The 24,094-nt window shown below is 45.9% G+C and overlaps 2 protein-coding genes across 5 annotated transcripts in view; one reads left to right on the top strand and one right to left on the bottom strand.

The window, feature by feature from the left end:
- SPNS2 (SPNS lysolipid transporter 2, sphingosine-1-phosphate) overlaps positions 1-10,607 on the top strand; it is a 124,396-nt gene extending 113,789 nt beyond the window's left edge. For all 4 annotated transcript variants that reach the window (XM_085240780.1, XM_085240782.1, XM_085240778.1 and 1 more), the window contains 2 exons: positions 4,504-4,550; positions 6,369-10,607. Coding sequence is in view for 1 of the 4 variants with exons in the window: in XM_085240779.1 (XP_085096905.1) it covers positions 4,504-4,546 (43 nt within the window). In the remaining 3 variants the exon portion in view is untranslated. The remainder of the gene's footprint in view (positions 1-4,503; positions 4,551-6,368) is intronic.
- A 3,364-nt stretch (positions 10,608-13,971) lies between these two features.
- Positions 13,972-24,094, bottom strand: part of MYBBP1A (MYB binding protein 1a) — a 51,733-nt gene continuing 41,610 nt past the window's right edge. Inside the window, exons 25-27 of the mRNA XM_010721910.4 lie at positions 17,151-17,252; positions 15,861-15,985; positions 13,972-14,595 (exon numbers count right to left, since the gene is read on the bottom strand). Of these exons, the coding sequence (XP_010720212.3) occupies positions 14,091-14,595; positions 15,861-15,985; positions 17,151-17,252 (732 nt within the window). The 3' untranslated portion in view covers positions 13,972-14,090. The remainder of the gene's footprint in view (positions 14,596-15,860; positions 15,986-17,150; positions 17,253-24,094) is intronic.

Raw genomic sequence — 24,094 nt, 5'->3', positions numbered from 1 at the left:
TCTTGATATATTATTATTGCTCACCCTTCATGCATCTTTACTCTGTCATTGTTTCCAGACACAGCATACTAGGAGCCTTTTAAATCAAAGCACTGAGTATGTTGTTAATCTTGTGTGTCTTAGCCCAAAATTACTGACTTAACTATCAAAACAGCTTGAGAGCAGTCAAAACAGGTCATCCTGATTGGAAGCAATCCTTGATTTAGCTGTTCTTACTCTCTGTTGTAGAGCAGGGAAGTCCAGCTCCTTCCAATTGCTGGTAAAAACTGCAGCCATCCTTTGTTACCGGGGGACAGCAGTGGTTTGCACATTTATATCCTGCACTGCTTGATTAAAAAATGTGCAATGAAGGGTTTAAAGGGTGCATACTTGAACTGGTCTCTACCCTGCTGATTTTGCACTTGGTAACGTGCCTGGCAATAAGGCAGTGCATTGTTGGGACCATTTGGTTACCCAGCAAATGTGGTACAGAGCCAAGCAGAATGAGCACTCTGCAGCTAGCTTTGGTTTCAGCAGTAAGCAAAATAAGACAAAGCAGATTATCCGTGGTCTTCTTTGATTTTTTTTCAGGCTCAGAAATCTTTGCATGAGGACATGTGCAGCTCTGTTGGCTCTGTGCATGCTTGGTGCTTCCAGTGGAATTTCACTGACTCAAAGACCTGCAGGGAGGTGTGGCATTTCCCAGGGAAATGCTGCTATGAATTCCTGCGTGGTGGAATATTGGTGAGATAAGGCAGCAGTGTCTGTGTGGAGTATGAATAATGTGATTTACATATGTGATAGCATATGACCAGTGGTTATGTGTGTTTTTAACGAGGTGTTTCCTGGTCTTGTTACTTACCTGTTTGTTTGCTGCCAGGCCAAACTGCAAGTTGGGTTTGTGAGGGTGTTGACAGTATGCAGACAATAGAGGAAAATATGAGTGGAATGGTCTGTAAATTTGTGTCCATTTCCCTTCTTTGTTTACTAATATTAATGTGTTTTGGCAATTGGCTTCAGCAGGGATTTACTTACCCTCCCTTCTGCTGAGGCCACTGTTGATCTAGCTGCCCCTGTAGCCCTAACACTCTTGTCTACTGAATGAGCCCTTGTTAGTCAAATAATGAGCTATTTGCAGGCTAGAAGGACCTCGCTGAAGCATTTTATTGTTGCTTGTAAAAATTAAGTGATGTTAAGTACAGCAGGCTGTAAAATTAGGATGCTGTTTCCTAATATGCTTCTCTGTTACAGAAGCCAAAGCCTGACTTATTTAGATAGCAGGAAAATGGGTTGCATGGCAATCTGTAGGATACCAGAATATGAGTGTTGTTTAGGCTGTGAATAGATAGAAATGAAGGTGAAAAGGGAAATGTTTTTATTCTTGCTGACGTGGGGTGGAGCACGCGTGGATGTGATGTGGGCATCAAAGCCTCATTTGTGGAGCCTCACTGAGTTGTGCTGGGATCTGTTACAGCACGGTAGAGGTGTACACTGCTACTACAACCTGCAATTACAGTCTGTATTGCAAACTCTAATCTTCAGTGTCGTTGGGTAGGTGAGCAGCTACAGTGAAAGGCAAAGAGAATTTGGAAAATCATCTCTGCAGTTCCTGAAACTGAAACTAGAGTATAGCTGACCTGTAAAGGACTTGGCCACTCATCTGTTATCTTAAATTTGTCATCTTTTTCTTATGCAATTCTATCACTGGCTGAGGTGCTGTGAAATTAGATGCATTTTACACAGCATAAATATTTAACAGCTCTAGAGCACGTAGTTTAATATTAAACAGACAATCATATAAATGCGTGAGAATTATAGATGCTGTCACATTACATGGAAGTAGTTTGATAGGATCTAGGAGAACTGTTTGGGTTTGACAGGGGAGGAAATGATGGGGTTAGAAGGAGTCAGTCTCATTTTAACTACTAGAGAAGCACATGGGGAAAAAAAAAAAAGGAAAAAAAAGTTGTGCAGCTTCTGTTCTTGAAAGGCAATTTGGGTAAGTTTCCTCCCCCTCAGGAAATAACAGTGGTTCCCACCCCACTTTCTTCAAGGAATGAAAACATTCACCATCTTGAGAAAACAATGTGGAGAAAATAGAACATTTTAGGAACTAAAGTTTAGTCAGCAGATACCCCCAGATTGGAAGCAACAAGCTAGTCAGTGTGGGGTTATCATCATTAGAAAGACAAGTGGGTCATAAATGAGGATTTACATCCTCTTTAGTCTTGTTTTCTTAAGTCCATGGAAGACATTCTATCACCTAAGAGAATCTGAAATTTATTATTAGCATTTTTGCTTAAAAAAAATAAATAAATGCAGAGCTGACCAGCTGCCATTGTAAGCTGAGAAGCTGAGCTTTATTGAAATCAGGCTGTAAGTCAGTGACCACTGTCTGCACTACAGTGATTCAGAAAGAACGAAAACTGCCCTGTGTGAGATTTTGGAGACTATTTCAGTTCTCAATTCTGCCCACTTCCTATGCGATTCCTGAAAGTCAATTCTGTGCCCAGCAGGTTCTCAAAAGTCTTGTGGGGTCTAATTTCCTGTGAAATCTTCTAAATGCATTTCAGAATTAGCCCCTCTAGGCCTCTGCTCCCATCTGTAAAGGAGAGATAAAGCAAAACTGAGAAATACTTGTTAAAATGCAAACGACAAGTAATTTTTGAGACTTGGGGATAACAGAAGTGCTTATGTGGGAAGTGGGTTTTATTCCATGGGAAGCTGAACTGTAAGTAACACAAGAAGCAAAGTCTTAGGTATGTTTACAGTTCACCTCTCAGCAATGCAGGTGGGTTCTCTAAGTTATGTCAGAGCAAATGTTTTCTGTACGTATTCTGAATCTTGGACATTACTTTCAACACTTTACAGCATTCAGACATCTATTTTAGTGTTTTCTGCTGGCTTCAAAAATACCATAGTTTACATCCTACTTCTAAAGTAGTTGCATTACAAGGTCATATTTTAGCTCTGTGATATATTCTGAAAACTAAAGCATGGTTAAAATGTCCAGTGCAGTAGAGTTACCAAGAATAATCCTACAAAGAAACGTGGGCCAGCATCCTGCATAAACTTCAGTTTATAGCTTTGAAATGCAGAAAGACAAGAGACCTTGGAGAAATGCATAGAATGTTGGATCTTGCATCTAGGCAGCAGAGATTTCTTGGAAGGTTGCCCTTATCCTGGTTTATTTTCATCTTGGAGCACGCCTTAACCTAGCACCATCCCTTTTCAGCAGTACCTTGGGTCAGGTACGAAGTTTGGTAAGGGGACAATGATGAGTTTTACTGAATCAGCATCTTCCAAAGGAAAGTGATGTTTCACTATGATGTTCTTACCTGGTTGGACCTCAGGCAGAGATTCTGTCATCTTCCCTGTCAGCCTGCCCAAGTTTTTCACTGATTTGGAAACAAGCTGTACTTTCGTGTGTGATGGCAAAATCCTGCTGCAGTCTTTTAAGGTGTACAATACCACGGTTTCAGTTTGTTATTTTAAGTTAACACAGCCAAGAGGTATGAGAAATCTCCAGTTCTGTGCTCATTTTTTCTCCCATTGGCCAGGTGTAGATAGAGCACATCTGAGTTACAAATGTGGTTACTTCAAGCCATAACCTTAAGTGAGGTGGGGGTTTTCCAACGCTGATGTCAATGACCAACCAAGATAGAAAGCAAGTCCCAAAATGAATACAGTTCAAGGGTGACTGACCTTAACACAGTCCACAGAAAAGCCCTGCTATGCTTAACACTATGAAAGGAGACTGTGCTTACCTAGGGACAGGAACAGTCTGAGAAGGCATGAAGAGTGTGGGAAAGAAAGAGGAGGAGAGCTGTTGGCAGCTCCAGCTCAGAGCTGTGGACGAGGAAAGCCGAATTGCACAGGGCATGCAATGGAACAGCAAGGACCAGGTATAAGGAAGAAACTTTGTGGCCCTATTGCTGCTTTCTTTCTGGGTCCCCACAGAGAACACAGGATCCATTCTCCTTACTGCCCTCAGGAAGTGCAGAACAGCATGTTGCAGAGAACAGCTTCTCCCGGGTGACACTGCAGTCCCCACTGGACCCCATCAGTCACCTGGGAGCAGTTGTCTGGAACAGCAGTAGGTCTTCAAGAGCTGAAAATTGAACGACAGCTTTCTTTTTAATTTAACTTTTATCAGTGGTGACTGTTTACATTTATGCTGTCAAGTCTGAAGGACGCCGTTCAAAAGCCATTGTGTACACGGTCTTGTTACTGGCTTAGGGAAACAGTTGCTGGGTTTGAATGCCTTTGGGGCCTTCCCAAATCCTTGTTCATTAGTATTGCTGTATTACTTGGCATGTTCCAACAGTTGTCAGAACTGCTATCAGACGCCACTGTGAAAGGGTTTCAGCTTTTTGCTATAGTGAAGGACAGTTATTAACATCCTGTCTCTTTAGAAACTGTTACGAAACAGGCACCTGATTTAACAGGCTGGTATGTTGTTAAGAAGTCTATTTCTTAGCTAAGTGCAGCTCTCTCATGTCACTCTTGTTTTCTCTCCTATAGGGTGAACCAACTTGTGATGCCACCAGCCTCTGTGAAAGTCTGAGATGGTGAGTGACCCAAACCAGCAACTGGTTTCAAGTTAATCATCAACTTATTTCTTTTTGCATCAGTTGGAAAGAGGTTAATCTTACACAGCCATGATCTGTACCTTTGATACCAAATCAGAGCAAATCAAGAGCAGGAAAACCAAGGGTCTACTCAAGTGCCCTTTGTTGCACCGAGTGATTTCCAGAAACCTTGTGCTTTCCTTTTTAAGCAGATAAGGATGTGCAACCCCTGTCACCCTGAGGAGCACCAGATGTGGTTGTCCAAAGCCAGAATTTAGGCTTTGCCTGAATGTGTCTTGCACTCATAAAACCTCCTGCTGCTTTGCTCTTGGCCTAAAATTTGCTCACTACCACATGACCATACCTAGCACATTCCAGATCCAAAATTCTCTGTTGAAAAATGCTTTCTGGAGCACAAGAACTTGTGTGTTGTTGCAAGGACCGTCCCCCCTGCAACCCTAAGGCCATGGTTATAAGCCAGAGGAGTCCCACTGCCCTTTCTTCTCCCCTTTGTTCATGCTATTCTTATCACTTTCCAGCAGTCACAGCACTGCAGCTCAGAGCTGCAACAATTGATAAATGCTTCCCAGCAATTTACTGTAGCCAAAATTAATTGAAGCAAGTTTTTGAAAAGATTTCTTTTCTATAAATTAAATGCACTGAAGGACTAATCATAAAATCAGAACTCAGTAATACACTTAAGAATGGCATTCTGGGGAAATGATTAATTGCAATCTCTAGTATAGCAGATGCACTATGTCCTCATAGGAGATTATGTTATGGCTAAGGATATAATAGACTCGCCTGTGCCTTGCCCTCTCTTGGCTGGATGTGTACTCACACATTATCATTTTTCAGCAGCTTTTATACAAAGTTTTAAAAAATGCAAAAGCCTCAAAAAATTGGAGTGTAAACATTACATGGTGCTGCTGAGACTCACCTCATAAAACCGAACTCCTGCTTCTTCTGCACACTGAAGTTTTTCACTGTACTTTTTTTTCCCTCTTTTGGTCCAATTTTATACCGTCTGAGAGAAACCAGGCCATCCTTATAGGGAATTTTTCCATAACCCAGCAGTCACTAGTTTTTAAGGTCGGGGCAATTTCCTGCCTAACATGGAGCAAAGAACCTCTCACAGGAAATTCTGCAGTGAGAGAACTGGTTATCCTTTCTATATAATCTAGGAAACTGCAGGCTGCTTAAACAGTCCACAGCATGCACAAGTGCTATCTCACCAGCCAGTGAATGTGCTGATGTTGCTCTTTAAAGCAAGCATATACCAGCAGCACATTGTCTGCACTACTCTGTCAGCAGCAAGACCAGTAGCAGAGCTATCACATGTGTGTGCTGGACTGACCCCCCAGCCCTGAACTGGGCTCTCCAAAAAAACAGCAGTTTTGGAAAAGAAAACTTAAGGTGAGAGGCAGTCTTTCAGTTCTTTGATGAACTGATTGGGTTAAAAGCAGCCTAGCAAAAGTCAGCCCTGTTATCCTCTGAGCTGTTTGAATCCACAGCACAAAGAGTTGTACCTAAACAACTGATGTAAACAAGACTTGTCTGCTGCCTTAAATACAACAGATAGGAGTCCAAATCTGGGGCAGATTTTGCCTGGATCACAGCATCTTTGTGTTTCTCATTCACAAAACCCACAGAACTATGTTCATCCAGTCTTTGTACCAGTCAAGCTGTGTTAGACTTCAAGTTGTGCAGAGGCAAGATTCTTAGGCCTCATTGCACCACGAAGGTGGGGTGCATGCATTCACTATTACCAATCAGCTCTCGTTACAGGACATTAACCACCTTTTTCCTCTCTTGTAGTTGAAGGTGAAGGAAACCACGTGTGGATTCCTGCTTCCAGCAACAGTCTCAAGCTCAAAGCCCTTCCACACTGGAAAATGGTGGCTCCCTCAATTCCACGCCACCCTGGAAGGGCTACATAGCAGCACCAAATCCACCACGCCACTCCAGCCTGCAGGGTCAGGCACCAGGAGATGAGCAGGGCAGCCTGGAACGCAGTGCTTCTTGAGCATAAGGACATTACAGGTTCCTCTGAGCATCTAAAGCAACTCTCCACTGGACCCAAGTGAGTGACTGTAGATTGTGTAAATGGTTTTAGTTGTAGCCAATGAAGTCCACGTTGTTACAGGACTTCTGTCCTACTGAATGCTGCTGTTCTGCCAGCACTCCCACACCCAGAGACTGCACTAGTTGGGGACCTATTCTGTACATCACTTTTTCTTTAACACTGAAGGCTCAGTTTAGATTATTATTTTTTATTTAAATATGTCCTAAGATGCTTTATCTGCTAAAGACATTAGATGACAGATATATATATATATATATTTAGATAAACAGTTTTTATTTAAACATTTGGAATCTGGAGCTGCCTGTGTAACCATACCAGACATGAATACGTCCACAACTCTCCTCATCTCAGTGCCCTGGTATCAGGTCCTAGAAGGACACCATGGGACGAGTTCCCATGGATGGATGGAACCTGTCACCTGAGGCTGAGCAATAGGACAGAGGAGAGAGTTGCACTGCACTGGGTGTGCTGGTGGTTGTTACAGAAAGGCCCCAGACTTTGGACAGAAATACTAGGAGCTCCAGATTTTGCTCAGTATACTAAATTCAGCCTTGCCTAGGAGATTCACAGGTTTCTAAAATACCAAAATCCATCTGGCTGAATTGCTTTACCAATGGCCTGGTAGTGCAATACTGCTGTGCCAGTAACATCATGCTTTGTTTACATGCATATCATGTTACGTGTATTGTCAGTGCCAATTCTCCCTCATCAGTATTTTGTGAGCAGGCAGCTGATACTCTACAGTGCTGTTCCCTTTGGAGCAATGGTTAGGTCATGCACGTCCATCTCCACACACTGTCCTAGATTGCTCTTAGTGGGGTGCCTCTTAATCATTTATCTTTAAGACACAAGGCCAGTGTCTGAGCTATGTAAAAGAGTTTCAAATGCAGAGCAGTGTGGCTGCAAAGCAGTCAGAGCATCATTTCACAAGAGTCTTGTTTCTTGCATTTGACCTCCACAAGCCAAATTTATGCTGTGCCAGCTTAATGCTGTAAGAGTGACAGGAAGGAAGGAGAGCACAGTCCCCGGAGAGTCAGGCTTCCAGAGAAAGGGCATTTGTTCAAGTGATCTTCTCACTCCCTTTTTTCTGTTTAGATGTCTCCCAGAAGTCAGATTTTCCAGACCTCCTTCCAGGTTATGCACCCAGACTTTAGGTGTACCTCACTCTTGTACAATAAGCAATTGTGGTTAAGCTGCAAGTATGACTAAATCAACAAAGGAAATGGAAAACTGGGACTGGATGTGAGTTACATCTCCAAGTTGGCTGTTCTGTTTGTGTTGTAGCTTTTGTTCAGACATAAGAAGGTAAAGGTAGTAAATCTGGGTTTTATCTCCAGTTCCAGGATGTGCTGCAATCTACAGCAAAGCACTGTAGTAGAGATGGCTGGTAATTCCACCAAATTAGTCACTATTCCTACACTGCCAGTGTTATGAGAGTGATTCCTATAAAAATCTGAGCATTTCCTCTTCATCTGTTACATAAAATGCTTAAACAATGGCTCTAGAGTTGGCTAAAAACTAAGCCAGAAATTTTCCTTGAGTGCCTGGGCATCCTCTGGAAAACAGCAAGTGGATGTTAAAAAAAATAACAGAAAGCAAATCCAAAACAATTTTTTGTTTCCCACCTTATGCTCCTATTTACATGTGCAGGGGAAATACCGACACCGTAGAAGCCAAATACTTGGCTTTAAAGGCACATGAATTTCTGATTCCCATTAAGAAATTCCTTGTTAAGATGGTTAAAAAGAAACGAGGCAACCCAACAATTAGTCATTTCATTTCAGATACCAAAGAAGATTAGCCGTATTTCCTGAGCTGCTTTTCTGATAGGCCCTCTCTGTTTTAGCATTTACTGTCAACAAAATGAAGCATTCCTGCTCAAGTTCAGAGGTCAGGAATTGTCCTTAAACTTAATTCTCTGAAGGCAACAATGAAAAGGGAACAAAGTGTTTTATAGTTTTGCCATCTCTCCTTGTTTGTGCCACACCCAATCCTTGCTGGAGAAGCACAGCTCTTTTAAAGGAGGCCAGCTTTATCTTCTGTGTATATGAAGGAAATTGCTGTGGATGCTTTTTTAATAAGGAAAAAGGGATGTGAGCAAGCAAGGGAATAAGAAGCGATTCCTACTTGCAGCAGTCCCATGCCAAGGGATCCCTGAAACCCTCCCACATGTTCCAGGCTAAGCAAGAGAAGCCCAAGTAGCAAGCAGAATAGCTCAGTGAAGAAGAACAGGAGAAGGGACAGGAATCCTGGCTGCTGCCCCTTTACACGTTGTGATCTGTATTTTAATGGCTGAAAGCAGAAAGGTTGGATTTCTTGTTGAGTGTGTCTTGTTTTAGCTGCATGTTTGTATTCCTAACTGGAAGAATTGTTCAGTTAGAGCTCCTATAAAAGTATTTGGTCTATTAGTGTGAAACCAGCTCACCTAGATCAAGGATCTGCAGGATTAAGTCAACAAGAAAAGGCACATCAAATCTGGGCATGAAATATCCATGTCATCAAACAGAAACTGGATCTATGTTGCCATCCATGTCCCCTCCTTGGGTTCTAATGTAGTATTCCCCATCCCAAGATGTTGGCCCATTTCTGCCAGTATGCAACTGGAGGAAAACTTAGACTGAATGCACACTGCTTACATCAAAGCTGAAGAGCAACTCTTATTAAAATTAGTATTTGTTTTTTTTAAAGAAAGGCTGTTAATTTGAAAAGGTAATTGATTTTATATACATATCTTTTAGTACACACCACAACCAACGAAGCAAGATTCCAGTCTATCACCTAAATAAGTTGCTTAGATCATCAGTGCTATGATGATCATCAGACTCAAAACTTCAACATAAGATTAAATTGTCCCAATTAGAACACAAATACTTTTAAAGCATCTGATCTCCTGCACACAAAATGACTTAGTATGAATGTCTGAAAATAAGTGTGCATAAAAGCAGCTCTTGAATGCATTTGAAAACCTGGGAAAACACCACCAAAAGGGAGCAAGCACTACTACTCACATTCTCTCATTCTAACACACATACATCTCCTCAGAAGAAAAGCCAAGAGAGGGGAAAGGCAGACAGGTTTTCAGCTGGTGCTGCTTCATCTCACCCCACTCCTTGGGGCTCTGTCTGATCCTTCCCCAGTGCTGCTCCTGTTCCCCACCTCTCTGCCTGAGGGTCACCTATCTCTGATGATTTGCAGTCAGGCTGCTTCTGACCTTCCTGCACTCTCTGGGACCTGGAGTATTAGGTGCAGCCTTGCTGCATGCATCAGGGTCTGTGCCTGACCCCACAGGTATAGGGTGTCCAGAGGGGATGGTCCAGGATGCCCTTTTGAATCATGACAACTTTCTTCTGCTTCACTTCATGCACGGTGTGTGGTTTTGTTTTTAAGCAAGCATTAACTTCCTCTGCAGCCAGTACTGCATTTGCACCAATGTACTTGCTATGAAGCAACTAGACTGCTTGTACACAGCAAGAGGAAGAGGTAATGGGAACTGCACAGAGAGGCAAGGAAATTACCTGAAAAGCAGCAAGCTGCCAAGCCAAGTAACCACACTGCCTCCTGCTGCTGTCACTTGGAGCTAGAATCTGAGTGGGGGAACCCAACAGCCTCTCACCTTTTACAGAACTAGCTAAGAGAGAACCTCAGGGCGACAGAATCCTATGAAATGAATGGATGTACTCTGGAAAGCAGAGTTCCTCTCTGCACCTTCTGCCCTAATTGTTGTCTTCTCTGTTTATTGTTTGGTAAACCAGCGCTTACTATCACCTTTACTACGTGATGTATGGGAGTATTCAGTATATTTTCTTGTTATACAAGGAGGAGTATAAAATAGTTTTCTGATTTCTTTCAGAAGCAAATGACTATTTTATTTTTTAAGAGCAATTGATTGTGAATCTCAGAGTATAAAAAAAGAGAAATAAGCCAAATCTATACCTTTATGTAAATTAAGAAATAAAAGTATTTAAAACATACCTCCTGTCTGCCTATCCTGTATCACCACTTGATCTGACTGCATGCTCCTGTGGTTGCTGCCTGTAGGGCTGGTCCCTAGGATGAGGTTGCCCTCAGCTCCTGCCAGAAACACTCTGACATGGGTTGCAGTGAACACACCTGGGCAACTGCCTGCCTGAAGCTGGTTTAAAAGCAACACCACAAGCAGGAACAGAGGGAGACAAGGGGTGGTGGATGACAGCCCTTGGCTGCCTAGATCTAAGCCAGGGACAGAGCTGACAAGGAGTGAGCGGTGGGCAGAGACAGAACCGTGCTCTATCCTCATCCAGGCCCTCACTGCACAGCAACATGTGTGAGAGGTGAAAGCCCTGGCTGCTCTGATTGACAGAGGGCTAACGTGCTGGGGGCTGCAGATTTGGGAAGACATGTAGGAAGCAGGGCAGGAAATTATTCCCAAGGCAACAAGACCACAATTCTCCAGGGATCCTGCATCAGCCACCTGCCAACTCCCTGGGTTGCTGGTCACTTGGTTCTGCTGCTTTAGCTGCACTCTACTTCAGCACACCTGCCCTCCTGCCCCAGTCTGCACTGGCAGCACAAACAAGGCATGTCTGCAACCAAGTGTCTCCTCTCAGCAGCTTTGGAAGAGTCCTCCATCTCCTCCAGTTCTCTGCAGCATCTCCCTTCAGCACTCATTCCCTTCAGCACAGTGCACGTGTCCAGGCTAGGAGGCCCTTCTGCTAGCCAAGGATTTGTCTGCCTAAAAAATCAACTCTGATCACTTTTCGGCAGAGTCCCTCGAGGCTTTCAGCTCAATTGTACTCTGTAAAGGACTTAAGCAAGATTTTATAAATTTTGATGTTCCAACAGCTAAGGGACTGGCATCCATCAACCAACAACAGCTAACTGCCCATTCTGGTCACTTCTTCTTGGAGCACAGACATGCAGGTGCACATCCACACCGGCTGTGGGTAGCAGGGACTGAACAATGAGGACGCCAGCTAAAACAGCCTCACACAGCCCTGCTCCTCCCAATCCACTGCCTGGGACAACAGGCAGGAGAGCTCCTTGAGCTTTGGGTACTGCAGCTATTTTCTTGCATTTGGAAGAACCCTTCAGCTCTCCTCCTGTCAAAGAGCTTCCAAGCCCAGTATGGCTGGAAAGACTTTCTTAAAATCAAAGCCTATCCCCTGACAGCCTTAAAGGTCCAGCAGCAGACAGGACATGAAATCGAGCAAAGTGAAGCAACTTTAAGACAGATATAAGTACCAGTGAAACATAATTTGCCTGGATTAGAGACTCCATGCTATAAACAGAGCATCAAAGCCAGACTAAAATCAGGTAATTTAATTGGCGATATAATTGTTACCAAACCACAACTCACACAATGCCTCACAGCTTTCCTGTCCCTTTTCCCCCTGCATTGCTGTGCAAAGGCTGGGAACTGAACACAAAGGTGAACGGAGTGAGCAAGGAGGAAGACAAAATCAACCTCTGTCAGAAACAAGAGCCAGCACAGATTCTGCCTCGTGCCGTCCTTCCCACTTCTTCCAAAACTGGAGCCCAATGCAGCACAGCCCAGCACTGTTCCAGGTGGCCCTGCTGATTTAGAGCTCCAGGCTCAGCTTCTACTCCATGATCAAGCTGCTGCACATCCTAAGAATCAGCCCAGTGGGCTCCAGAGCTGTCCTCCACCACACCCAGGTACCTGTGTGCTCACCTTGCTTCCCATTCACCACACCTGCACACCGTTTCTCCTCTAGTTCTGCAGAGCTGCAAAGACCCAGGATGTTCTACTTAGAGAAATGAGGAAAGAAATCATTAGTGAACACACTTGAGTTTTGAAACTCCTGCTCCCCTTCAGAGCATCTCCAAAAGGTTCATGACCTGCTGGCCTCTTATATGCTGCATTTGCATAATATTTGAAAAGTCATCACTCAGGCCATCAGGAGGCACATCAACATCCTGGTGCTAAGCTGGGACTGAGGTTCTAACAAGGCACTACAGCAGCTTGCCACCTTCCAGCTGGCGACGACTGGCAGCAGTTCTGCAGGCTGCAGCAGCAGCAAGACCCCACAGTAACCTCCAGATTAATGGGTGGCTTGGGAGAAAAGCTCTACCAAGATGAGCCCAACCCTAATTTGCTCAGAACTGGTTGGTGGGGAAACTGCAGATGTGGGAGAACTGCACAGAGATGCAAACATTGGTGCTGAAGTTCTGCATCATCACGGCTGCCAACCTGCAGCCTGAGCATCCCGTCTGTGCCTCTGCCCAAACGGCGTTAGACTTGAAGAGCCTGGTTCTCTGCATCCAGAGCAGACACGGGCCTCCTCACTGTTGCCTCCACAAGGTGCCAGGGGAAGAGCTGTGAGGGCAGAATGTGAGATGCAGGGGAAGAAAGGACATTGCTGAGCCCTGCCAGCAGGCAGGCACTGCAGCTCCAGCCCTTACCTGCTGCTGCCAGAAGCCAGCTCACTCCTTGGGATGCAGAGCAGACCTCACACGATTGCTGCTGTGAGAAGAGCACTGTGCCTTCCCAGGGCACTGCAACTGAATGGGATCACATTGCTGCCAGCAGCCACCTCCTGGGGAGTCTTATGCCATTTGAGAAAAGACACTGCAAAGGCAGATAAACAGCCGTGGGCAAACACAGCCCTTCGCTCCCTCCAAAAGCAACATCCTTTGCCCATAACCCATGTGGTGTAGAACAGACCCACCTGCAGGAAGAAAGCCAAAGGCAGTGCAGAAACAGCCCTGCTGCTGGGTCTCTGCCTCAGCCCTGCAGGTCCAGCCTCCGAGAGCGTGGTGGTCAGCAGGTCAGGGAGAGGAAAGGAGGGATGAGGCTGCACAGTCTGCTGGCAGACTAACGAATCAATTAGCCACTGCAATTGTTTTCAGTGCTTTATTGACATCCCTGTGCTATCACCAGGGACCTCCCCCCTCCTGCACCCAGCAGCAAAGGGCTGTGCAGGGGAAAGCGAAAAAGCAACACCATGCTAGTTACTGATGACATCCGAGCGGCCCAGATTGGATATATTTAACCTCAGAATATGTATGTACAAGCTCATTTAACCCTCAGGCATTTAAAACAGACAGCATCTTCCAGACTGGAAAAGCTGCAAGTACTGCAGGGCCTGAGGACAGAAATTGTCCTTCAGGGGAACCTCCCCCAGGGCTCAACCACACAACTCTGCAGTGTCAGCACACCTACCACATCCCCAAGGAATCCAGGCAAGCCTCTCACTTCTGCCTAGGGGTTATCATAGAAAAATGGAGTCTGTGCTCCTGAGCTTGTGATATTTGGCACTGCCAGAGCCAGAGGGGACATGGATCCCTGTGCTGCAACTGAACCTTCTACACAAGTCAGACCTGCAGCTTCAGAGCTTGGCATCATGGAAGGTTTATTTCAATTCAAGGAGGGCATAAAAATATACTTATAAAAGATATTAAAACAGTCCTCTGAGTCACATTAGCCATGCCAGACCAGGGTGAGTCCATGAAGTTTACTCCTGCAGCACGGCAGATTTTTTCTCTTTCCTTTTCTTCTTGGCTTTGCCCTGCTTCTGCTTGATCTCCTGGTTGACATCCCCCTTGGCTTTCTTTGCAGCTGGAATCTGCTCAGCTTCATTGCCTACATCACCTTTTCTTTTTCTATTCCTCTTCTTCTTTCTCTTCTTCCCAGCCACAGCATCTTCACCATTAACAGTTCCATTCCCGCTGCCCTCCGCTGCCACCCCATTCTCTCTGACCCCTCTGTTCTGCTTCTTGTGCTTCTTGCTACCAGGCAGGCGGTTGTCTTTTTGCTCAGGGGTTTCTGTTCCCAGTGGCTGCTCCTCTGGGGCTGCTGAGTCTCCATCTTCATTGGCTACTGGTGCTGCTCCATTCTCCTGGACAGCTTTCTTGCGATTCTTACGTTTTTTGGTTTCTGGTAGGAACCCTTTCTTCTTACGCTTCGGTGGCTCTGCTTCCTGCACAGGTTTATTGGCTGTCTTCTCTTTCTTGGGCTTCCTGCAGAGAGAACACCAAGAATCAAGAGCAACTTGTTTTATAGCCAAAAGCAAAGCAATCCACATTGCAGGCAGCCACAAACAGGCAGGAACCCAAGAATGATGCAGGAAGCACAGGCATGCTGTGAGAATTAAGTGTCATCCCTGGAGGTGGTCCCCTGCCTGCAGAGAGGACAGCTAACCGAGCTGTGGGGCCGCACAGGCACACAGAGGCTGGAGAAAGAAGCCCCGTTTCTCAAGCAGAACCACCCATGGCCCCAAGCGAGGCTACAAAGATGCTGTCTGTCAGTCCTGAGCAAAGCCTGTCTGTGCTGCTCTGCACCAGCTCAGTCTCCAAAAGAAATCCTGAAAAGGAAAAAGGCCCCAGTTCCGTGGCCCGGCTTTCAGTGCAAAGCCTTCTGGGGAGTTTTTCAAGCAGTGTCAGTTCAGAGTGGGAAAAAACTGCCCTGCCAACACTTGCCTCTTAGTACTTCCAGGAGCCCTGGGTGCAAACCACAGCTTATACCCACTTATCTGCACAAAGACCTCTGGATGTCACAGCACAGTGGCACCAACAGTGACAGCAGGCTGCACCCACAAACCTCAATCCTTTCCCCAGGCAGCATGCACAAAGTCAGTGTTTCCTACCTACCAGGCCCTGAGCAATCCTTCTTCACAGTCTCTACGTGCTGCTAAAACTAACCTTCATCCTGGGACAGACCTTGCAGTACGGTGCCAAGTGAGCTGTGTGAGGCTGTTCCTTGTGCAATCCCTCCCTGCCTGTGAGCCTCTCACAGTGAGCCACATGCAAGCATTTTCCCCAGAACCATACTGTGCTGAGATCCCACAGACCAGGCCACCCACACACTGAGACTGCAAATCCCAATCATTAGGAGAGCTACCCAGCACTTCCTGAACACTGTGCACATCACTAACACTGCCAGAAGGAAGGGGAAGCAAGAATTCCAATTACAAGCTATTGATAGAAAGGAGAAAAAGATCCTGTCCTTCTTTTTCCTCTCGAGCAAAATTCAACTCCAGATGCCATTTAGCACAGGAATAAAGACTGAACACTTTCCAGCTTTCGAAGCTTCAAGGCAAATGTGGCTGGGGATCCAGGCACCAAGAAGCCCAAAAATCACTGTAAGTGGTTGAAGGTCCGGGCACAGTCTCCCTGGTAGAGGTGCCTTGGTTTGTTTTCCTACCTCCTCAGATCAAAGAGGAGAAGCAGGACAGGCAGTCAGCCCGCAAGGTGAGCCAAGAAGCCAGAGTGCCAGGCATACATACGTGTAATTCAGCCATCGCATGACGTTCCAGTAGAGAGAGTCGAGCCGTGCCGACTTCCCAATGCCTTCCTGCTGGCTCAGAGCTACCAGCACTTTGTCCAACTCCATCAACTCCACGTGCAGCTTCTGCAAGAGGCAAGTGCAAAACAATCAGCAGTGAGCTCAGAAGGGGCACTCATGGCTGCAGGGCACAGTACATCCTCAGGAGAAAACTGCATCAGGAACAACCAAGCTGCCTGGTTTCTCCCAGCCCTGAGCCTGTTTACTGCAACACTTCAATGTGGGGCAAAAATAGGTGATTCATGCCCCCACCAGGTACAAAGTTTTATTGAAAACTGGTCTCTAGCTTGACAGCTGTGAGTCTAAGCCAGAATTGTACCAGCATGAAAGGGTCAGAAAGATCCTTTAGTCCTTTTTTCTTTACCGACCACGACTGGGGGCATAGGGATGAAGATTACGTACCGTGTACTTATCTAACAGCAAAGCAGCAGCATTTTCAATCCAGTTTTTAAAGGATGCAATCACACTGCCTCCAACTGCCTCTTACAGTTTCTGTGACCCACGGGCCAATTTCAGTGAAACCAGACAGAAAGGGGTGTCTCCAAGGCTATTCAGTGCTACAAGAGCCCTGGAAATACTCTCTCTCCCCACCCACTTTCCTATTAGGTCTTCACAAAGAAACAGGCTGTGCTGTGGGCTCAATGCTTATCAGTAGGAAACTGGGCTTCAGCAATTATGCTGCTTGTGTTATTTTGCTCTAGTAAATAAGACCATGTTGGAAACTTATTTTGTCACCTATAGAAAATCTCATGCTCAAAAAAGCCCTTTTCTTTAGGGCTGAACAATGTGTTGCTCCCACTCACAAAGCTGCTGGATAAGTCCAAGTTTCAGGTAATCAGTCTCTGGGGTTCAGTGAAGAGGAAAGAGCAATCATCTGAGGTGAAACCCAGCTCACCCTCACTGCACCCTAGGCTATATTTCCGCTGATAGGAAAGGAGATGCCACGTATGTCTGCAGAATGCTGCACAAATCTTTCAACAAGTTCTTGGAGATCAGCTCTCAAGAGCTGTGGATCACTCCTTCAGAACGTTCTGTACTCAAATCCAGCCAGGCAATCCGTGCAGGGGCACCTCTGATGAGAAGTGAAGTGGGATGCAGTGGCAGAGCAGTCACAGAATGCAAGCATGACATCTGACAGAGACCTCAGTGGTATTCAGAAGGAGAAGAACCAGTGGCCCCACAGTCAGTGTGTCACAGAGCACAAAGCACACAGGATCAGTCCCACTCTCACCTGCTGTGTCACGGTTTTGAGGAGGAAGTTGAGCAGCTCCAAGCTCCTGGCAACTTTCTCTTTCTCAGCCTTCACCCTTAACTTGTCAGGCACTTTCAAACTCTGCAAATTAAAGGGAGAAGCGTACATTAAGTGGGAAAACAAATCTGTCTTCTCTGGAGAAAGCAGAAAACAGGCATGGATTAGCAGAATTAACCTGTCACCAGAACAACAACTCTGCAACAGCAAAGCCCACCCAACTCTGGCAGTGTTCAGGAGGGAACATGGTGGAAGCTGCCCAGGTTAATTACAGAACAGCTGCACAAGATAAGCACAACTATATCACAAAGGCACGACTCTGCAGCTCTCCCCAGTTTCTAAGTAAAGCACAGCTGGAGACATGTTGCTGCCTCCTGGAGAGAAAGAAGGGAGACAATGAGTCCCCCACAGAAAGGCCCAAAGACTGCCAGGCAACTCACCTGAGGGACAACCCAACTCAGCTGCAGCAGCTGGGATTTGCACGCAAAGAGCTAATGCAAAAATCCATCAGCACACCAAGGAAATCCCAGGTGCCAGCACTAGAACAGGGCTTGTCAATCAAGCTTAAATCCACTGAAAAGAATGGAGAAAATCTCATCTCTTTGTGTTACCTTTATGTGCTGTAGGGTTTCTGAGACACTGAAAGGTCTGGCTTAGAGGAAATCACTCCAGAGACAGGTCAAATAACAGCCAGAGTTATTGACAAGTGGAGAAGAGCAGAACATAGCTATAAAAAGGCAGTGGGAGCCAAAAGGCAACCCAGGGGCTTGGAGCACTGATCCTCTGCCTGCAGCAGGTCCTTGCAGCCCTGCTTACATGTAGCTTTCTTCCCTGCTATGTTTCTGAGTGCACACAGCACAGCAAGCCCTGCAGCTCGCATGGTTACACCAGTGTGAGAGGATTTGCAGAGAGAAGCATATCGGAGTCAGCGCTGTGCCGATCGCAGCCCATTTCTCCAGAGGCAGCTGTGCTCATGGTCAAGGCTGCTGCTGTCTGGAGTGTGAACATGCCAAACTGGCAATTGTGGAATAGCTTAGGACCTTAAAGATCATCTTGTTCCAACCCCCATGCATTGGGCAGGGCTGCCAGCCACCAGATCAGGGTGCCCAGGATCCCATCCAACCTGGCCTCAAACACCTCCAGGGATGGGCACCCAACGGACAAGGTTCCCTCTATTAGAAAGTCACCACATTCTGCCAGCTGGAACTCATGCTGCAAATTCATCTGGCTATCAACAACTAATTAGCCCTTCCTGATATGCTAGAAGAGCTTCAGCTCCAGCGATGTCATTAACCTACAAAGCCACCCAATTCAGCATCTATGAAGTCTCTCAGGTAGAACAAGAAAAGAACAAGAAAAGAATAAGAAAATGAGGGGTGTATGGGGCAGCACTGTGAGAAGGAGCCACAGTAAAACCAGCCATCATGTCATCTTTTTTGTACACAAGTGCTGAAGAATTAAGAAGGCATGTCAAACAAATTGCATTTTCTTTTCATTGCAGATAGGCGATGCAGATTGAGGAACTGATACTAGAAGTCCAAAAGCAGCTGTCAGGTGCTTGGAAATTTGGGATGTGCATCTAGTTTGGGGTGCCAACCAATTTCATGCAGAACTGTAGAACAAATAGGAGATGGAGATGGATGATACCACTGGTCTAGTGACATCAGTGCAGTAAGATTAAACATCTAAATCAAAGGAGGTGTTTTGCATGAGTCTGAAAACATAAGCACAGTTCCACCAGCACAAACAGCCAGAGGCAATCCAGTGCAATTCAGGTGCAAACAAACAGCTCCCCACTAACATGGATCACTTTTAAACACTCCTCCAAGACCAAGGAAGGAAGAAAAAGGCAATGCAGCTGGGTGGAGAAGCCAGAGGACAAAACAGCAACAAAACCAGCAGATAATTAAATACTCTGCACAACTTGTTCTGGTCCACAATCAGGATGGATTTGAGAAGCTGGATCCAGAATAATGTTACTATTTCTCAACGTATGCCCTTTCTCTTCTGCTACGAAGCACACAGAAGCAATTTACTCCAATGAGCCCCAAACTGCCAGCCCCTCTGTATGCAGTATGGTGGGGCCAGTCATGCATCCTTCAACTCTCGAGTGCAGTTCCTGCTCAGCCTGTGTCCCTTATTACCCCAATCTCACCACCACTCTCCCTGAGTCCTTCCCCGTGCCTTGTTATGTGAGATGCTATCTTCTGCCACACGTTGCTTCACTCTCATGCTCCCACTGCAGCAAGTGTACCCAGCAGAGCACTTGGGATTTGTGTCAGAATGCAACATCAATAAACACACTGCTCTGATTGCATAAAGGAAGCTCACTTTGAACAGGGACTGCTCCCAAGGAATGAAATCCCAAATCTCTCCGATGGGAACTGAATCCAAACCTCAAAAGCAGCTTTCCCAACTATTTGTCCTAAATTCCTGCTACATGTGGTGCCAACCATTGTCTGTATGTTGCAGACGTGCAGAGCACACTGCCTTGGTTTACTCCCTCACTCTGCTGTTTGAAAGATGAAATTAGCACTGCTGCCCCAATGGTATGGGTCAATCGTTTTATAGGCTTATCGTGATCTCATCTGGAGAACATATAAAATAGAATCATAAAAGTGAAGCAAAAATCATTATGTAACAGATGGCAAGCTGCAATATATAGCCAGCATGCCTTAAAAAGAGGTTGGATTTCAGTCATCTGCAGCACCCTTTAGGGAGCCTCAAACACTGATTAGATTGCAAAAGGACGTGCACAAAGTATCACCATTTTATGTAGCAAAACTGAAGGTGAAAGCTGTGGTTTTGCTCCCAGCTATACTGTAGGGCAGTGGTGAGGGTCCAGGGAAAACCCAGCAGAACTTGCTCAACAGCCTGACCTGTAATCCTTTGCCACGGTGCTGTCTGCAAGGCATCCAGCTCTCCCTTCACCAACCCAGGAGTCACAGACTCAATTGCTTAATGCTAAAAGCAGGGAGCACACTGCTTATACTCAACAGCCAGGCTCACACCACTTGCTGATTACGTTATTCTTCTGCCATTTTCTGCATTTGTTACTCTGCTCCTTCAATTACAGCCAGTCCCTCTTGACAGGGAACCTCAGCTCCAGGTCCAGCTCAGCAGTATCTGTGTTAATCACGCCTGCACATCTGAGCTGCCAGTGTATCTGCACAGGTCGCTTTCCAAAGTGAAAAAAATACGGAGGCAGTTTTCATAGCAGGAACTCCCATCTCATCTCAAGCCAGTACAGCACTACAGCTCCCGCCTCGCCCTACATGGACTCAGCTGGCAGAGAGGTTTTGGCTTCTTTTGTGAGGCACTCTGCTCCCAAGTCTTCTGGCTGTTCCTGTTGGATGGCAGTCTTGGATCCACATCCTCTGCTTCCAGGATTTTTACAAGAAGAATAGCACATCCTCTGCATCCTCTCAGTTGATGTCTTTTCTTACCTTTCTAACTCCTGTATCACACATAGAGCTATTCCAGCTACTGCAGCATCTGACCTTCATTCCAACTCTCATTGCATTTCACTGCGTTCCTTCTTCACAAAGTTTGCATACAAGTTCGTTAGAGCCAAGTGCCTGCAGTAATTCAGTCACCGTGCACGTTTTGCACAGACTGACAGGGCACAACAACATCTCAGGCTCCACAATTGCATTCTGCTACCAGGAGAAGAGCACATTCCCTAACCGACAGTTCGAACACCACCATTTCTGCATTCCTAGCACGTCCTTCAGCCCATCTCATTGTTCAAAACAAACAGCCCTTCCCCTCCGTGGGCTCAGCCTGACAGATCGGTCACCGCTCAGTGAGTCGGAGGAGCCTGGCCAACCTGCATTCTTTCCACACGCTGCACTGTCTCCATCCTTCCCCTTCCTCCCCCATACCACGCCTGATGCTGACGGATAAATGGGGCTGAATACAGTGCCAAGCACCTTCCGCAAAACACACACCTCCCCCAGCCCTGCACAGCCTTACACCCCCTGGCACAGCTCAGGGTTGCTAAGGCAAATCCTCCTGCAGCAGCAAACAGCTCTGCAACATTTCCTCCCCACTGAACATCCACAGTCAGGCAGTGATGGTGTTGCAGAGGTGTGAACTCAATGCGCTGACCCTCGCACGCCGACTGTGCATGCAAGGTCCCACAGTGCACAGTTTTGCTGCTGTTGTGGCTCAGCTCCCTGCGGTGCAGTCTCATGTGGAAGGGTCCCAGTAAGCAGAGCTGGGGCCCTACAAGCATACGCCCATTACCCGAGCCAAAGCACAGCATTTCCCAGGTAAGCCAAGAGGTCCGGGAGGGGCACGGTCTTCTTTTGCTAATTTGGAGGCAAATAATGAACTGAAAACCACATGAAGTACTTTAGTGCTCTGCATGCTCATAGCTCCTGTTATTATCTGATGCAAGCACCTTTGTCTCACCTGTAATTACTCTTCACATTTCTCCTGAGAGGCAAACCAGCATTATTCCCACCATTTTAGGTGACTGAGTCACACGGACCACAACAGAGCCAGGAATCAGCACTGACCTCCTGCAAACCCAGAGAGGCCACCTCCAAATACTTCCTTCATGACAGAGCTCACTTGAATCCAAGTTCCAACTTAGGGCTAAGTAACAGAAGGCAGTGAAGTGAGGAGGGACGAGGATGATGCTCACACCAGCTTCCATCCATCCCAAGAGCCAGGGATACACAAGCATGGAGAGCTTCTCAAATCACCCACTGCAGGAGCAGCTGCCAAGAATGCTGAAGGAGGAACGAAGCACTGACAGTCCCTCCCCTCTTCATGTTCTCTCACTGAAGGTTCTGAAGTCTGAAAGGGTAAAGACTCAAAATTTTGTCTCCCTGCACCTCGAGCAGAAATGGGTCGTAAAGAAATGCTCGAACACAGATGGAAGCTGCTAAGCTGCTGCTTCACTGAGTGACTGGGAGAGCAGGGGACAGACCCCACATGCTGAAGGGTGTAATTAGAAGACATTTTTTGCAATGTTTCTTTTGGCTGCTAATAGAGGGAGGAGCCCTAAAATCAAGAAGCTATTCTCACAGAAAATGCCACCACTTTCCCAAGTTTAAAGATCTGATAATTTTTTTCCATGGCCCATATGCAAATGCAGCAGGGAAAAGCCATACAGGACAGCTGAAGGAACAGTGGAGAACGAATTCTCCGCAGAGACACCCAGTACTCTGAGAGCAAGTCAGAGATACCAGTTAAATCACTCCTGGCCTCATTTTACAAGCTAAGAGGCTGAGAAAGGGCAACGAATTAAGAATTCATAAGGATGGACAGATAAAAGCTCAGGCAATCTTCAAGAAAAAAAAATGAAGAATGGTTTTTTAGAGATTTGATGAAGTCACTGTTAATAATTTATCTCCATACAAATTAAGACATCGATAATAAAATGTGATGCCCTTCAGAAATGAAGGGCATGTCTATACTGGAAGGCCGCACAGCACAACCCTTTGTCCCACCTCACCCTCTGAGTGGCTCCAGCTGCTTCATTTAAATGCCTTCCTTGTTGAAGCACTCGAAAACAAAAACGCTCTAATGCCATACGGTGAGAGATTTCAGAGGGATCAGAGCAACTTTCCAACTGCAAGTCTCTGCAGTGGCCGTGTAACCTCACCTGTCTAAATTCATGCCTTTCTATGGACAAACAGCTGCCCCTCTAGTTCAAGTCTAAGTCACCACCTAAGGGAAGGAGGCACTGCATCCACCTCTGTAGGGTTATGTGCACACCCATCCCAACCTCTCCAGTGCTGGCAATCAGAACAGCCTCGGTCTGGCAATGGAGTTGGCTCCTGGGTTCTGTGAGCATTTTGACATTTCACAATGCCTTGATCCTATTTGGAGATCAAACAGCCAACCTGAGCATTATTTGCTTTTGTTAGATCTCATGCAGGATACAACACTGACAAAAGAAGAGAAGAAACAAAGACAGCAGTAAAGTTGGTCCCTTCCTATGATGTACTTAATATAGAAGACAGACAAAGGAAACCCTCAGGAAACAGCTGTGTACAAGCCAGAGAAAGAAGCTTTTCCAACATTTCTTCTGACAGCTGTTTGGTTTTGAAGTTACTCAGCCATCAAAACTTGCTTTCTGTGGCATATTCCTCAAAACCCTTTCCCGCTTCCCCCTGATTTATACATCACAACAGGGAATTTGGGCATAAGACGGGAGTTACGCGCAGACCTCAGTTCAGGATGGCAAGCCAGTCCCTGGGAAAGAGATGACAAAAAGATAATGAAATGATGTATTCACATCCTGAAGCTTCCTGCCCCAAATCTGTCAATGAGTTACTAAAAGATTGGCACAGCTTCCAGATCACTCTAAAGCCAAGACAGCAATTTCATAACATATCGGAAAGTAAACAGAAACGTATCTAACAAGAAGGACAAACACCAAAACGTGCCCACAATGACAACAAGGAGAGATGGAAGATCAAATTGAGAGTAGCTTGATGGAATCAAAAAGACAGCGTGTGAAATTCCAGGAGTTGGACTCAATGATACTTATAGGTCCCTTCCAACATGGGAAATTCTGTGATTCTATGAACCCCAAAGAGATCCCTCACCAAAACTGTGCAGTGGTTCCCGACACAAAAGGGGGAATTTGGCTTTCCAGGTCTGGCCATGGGCCTCACTGCACAAGGCAGTTTGAACCAACAAAGAACAGCTTCCTCCGTGGATAACATGAGGACAGACATTGCTACTCAACACACTGAGCTATTCTGAAGCCAAGTAAAGAAGCAGTCAGATTGTCCAAGCAGAAAAAGAGCCTCTGGGATGGCCCAAGAGACCAAAGTTTGGGTCTTGGCTCACTTCCCAGCCAAGCGTATCATCTATAACACAGGGAGAACAACTGCAATAAACTAAATACATCAGCGCTTGGATTTCTTCAAAATACTTTCTTCATTACATCAACAATTCACTGG

Source organism: Meleagris gallopavo, chromosome 21 (assembly GCF_905368555.1).
Source record: "Meleagris gallopavo chromosome 21, MGAL_WU_HG_1.1, whole genome shotgun sequence".
Taxonomy (NCBI): Eukaryota; Metazoa; Chordata; class Aves; order Galliformes; family Phasianidae; genus Meleagris; species Meleagris gallopavo.
This window is presented reverse-complemented; position numbering and strand designations above follow the sequence as displayed.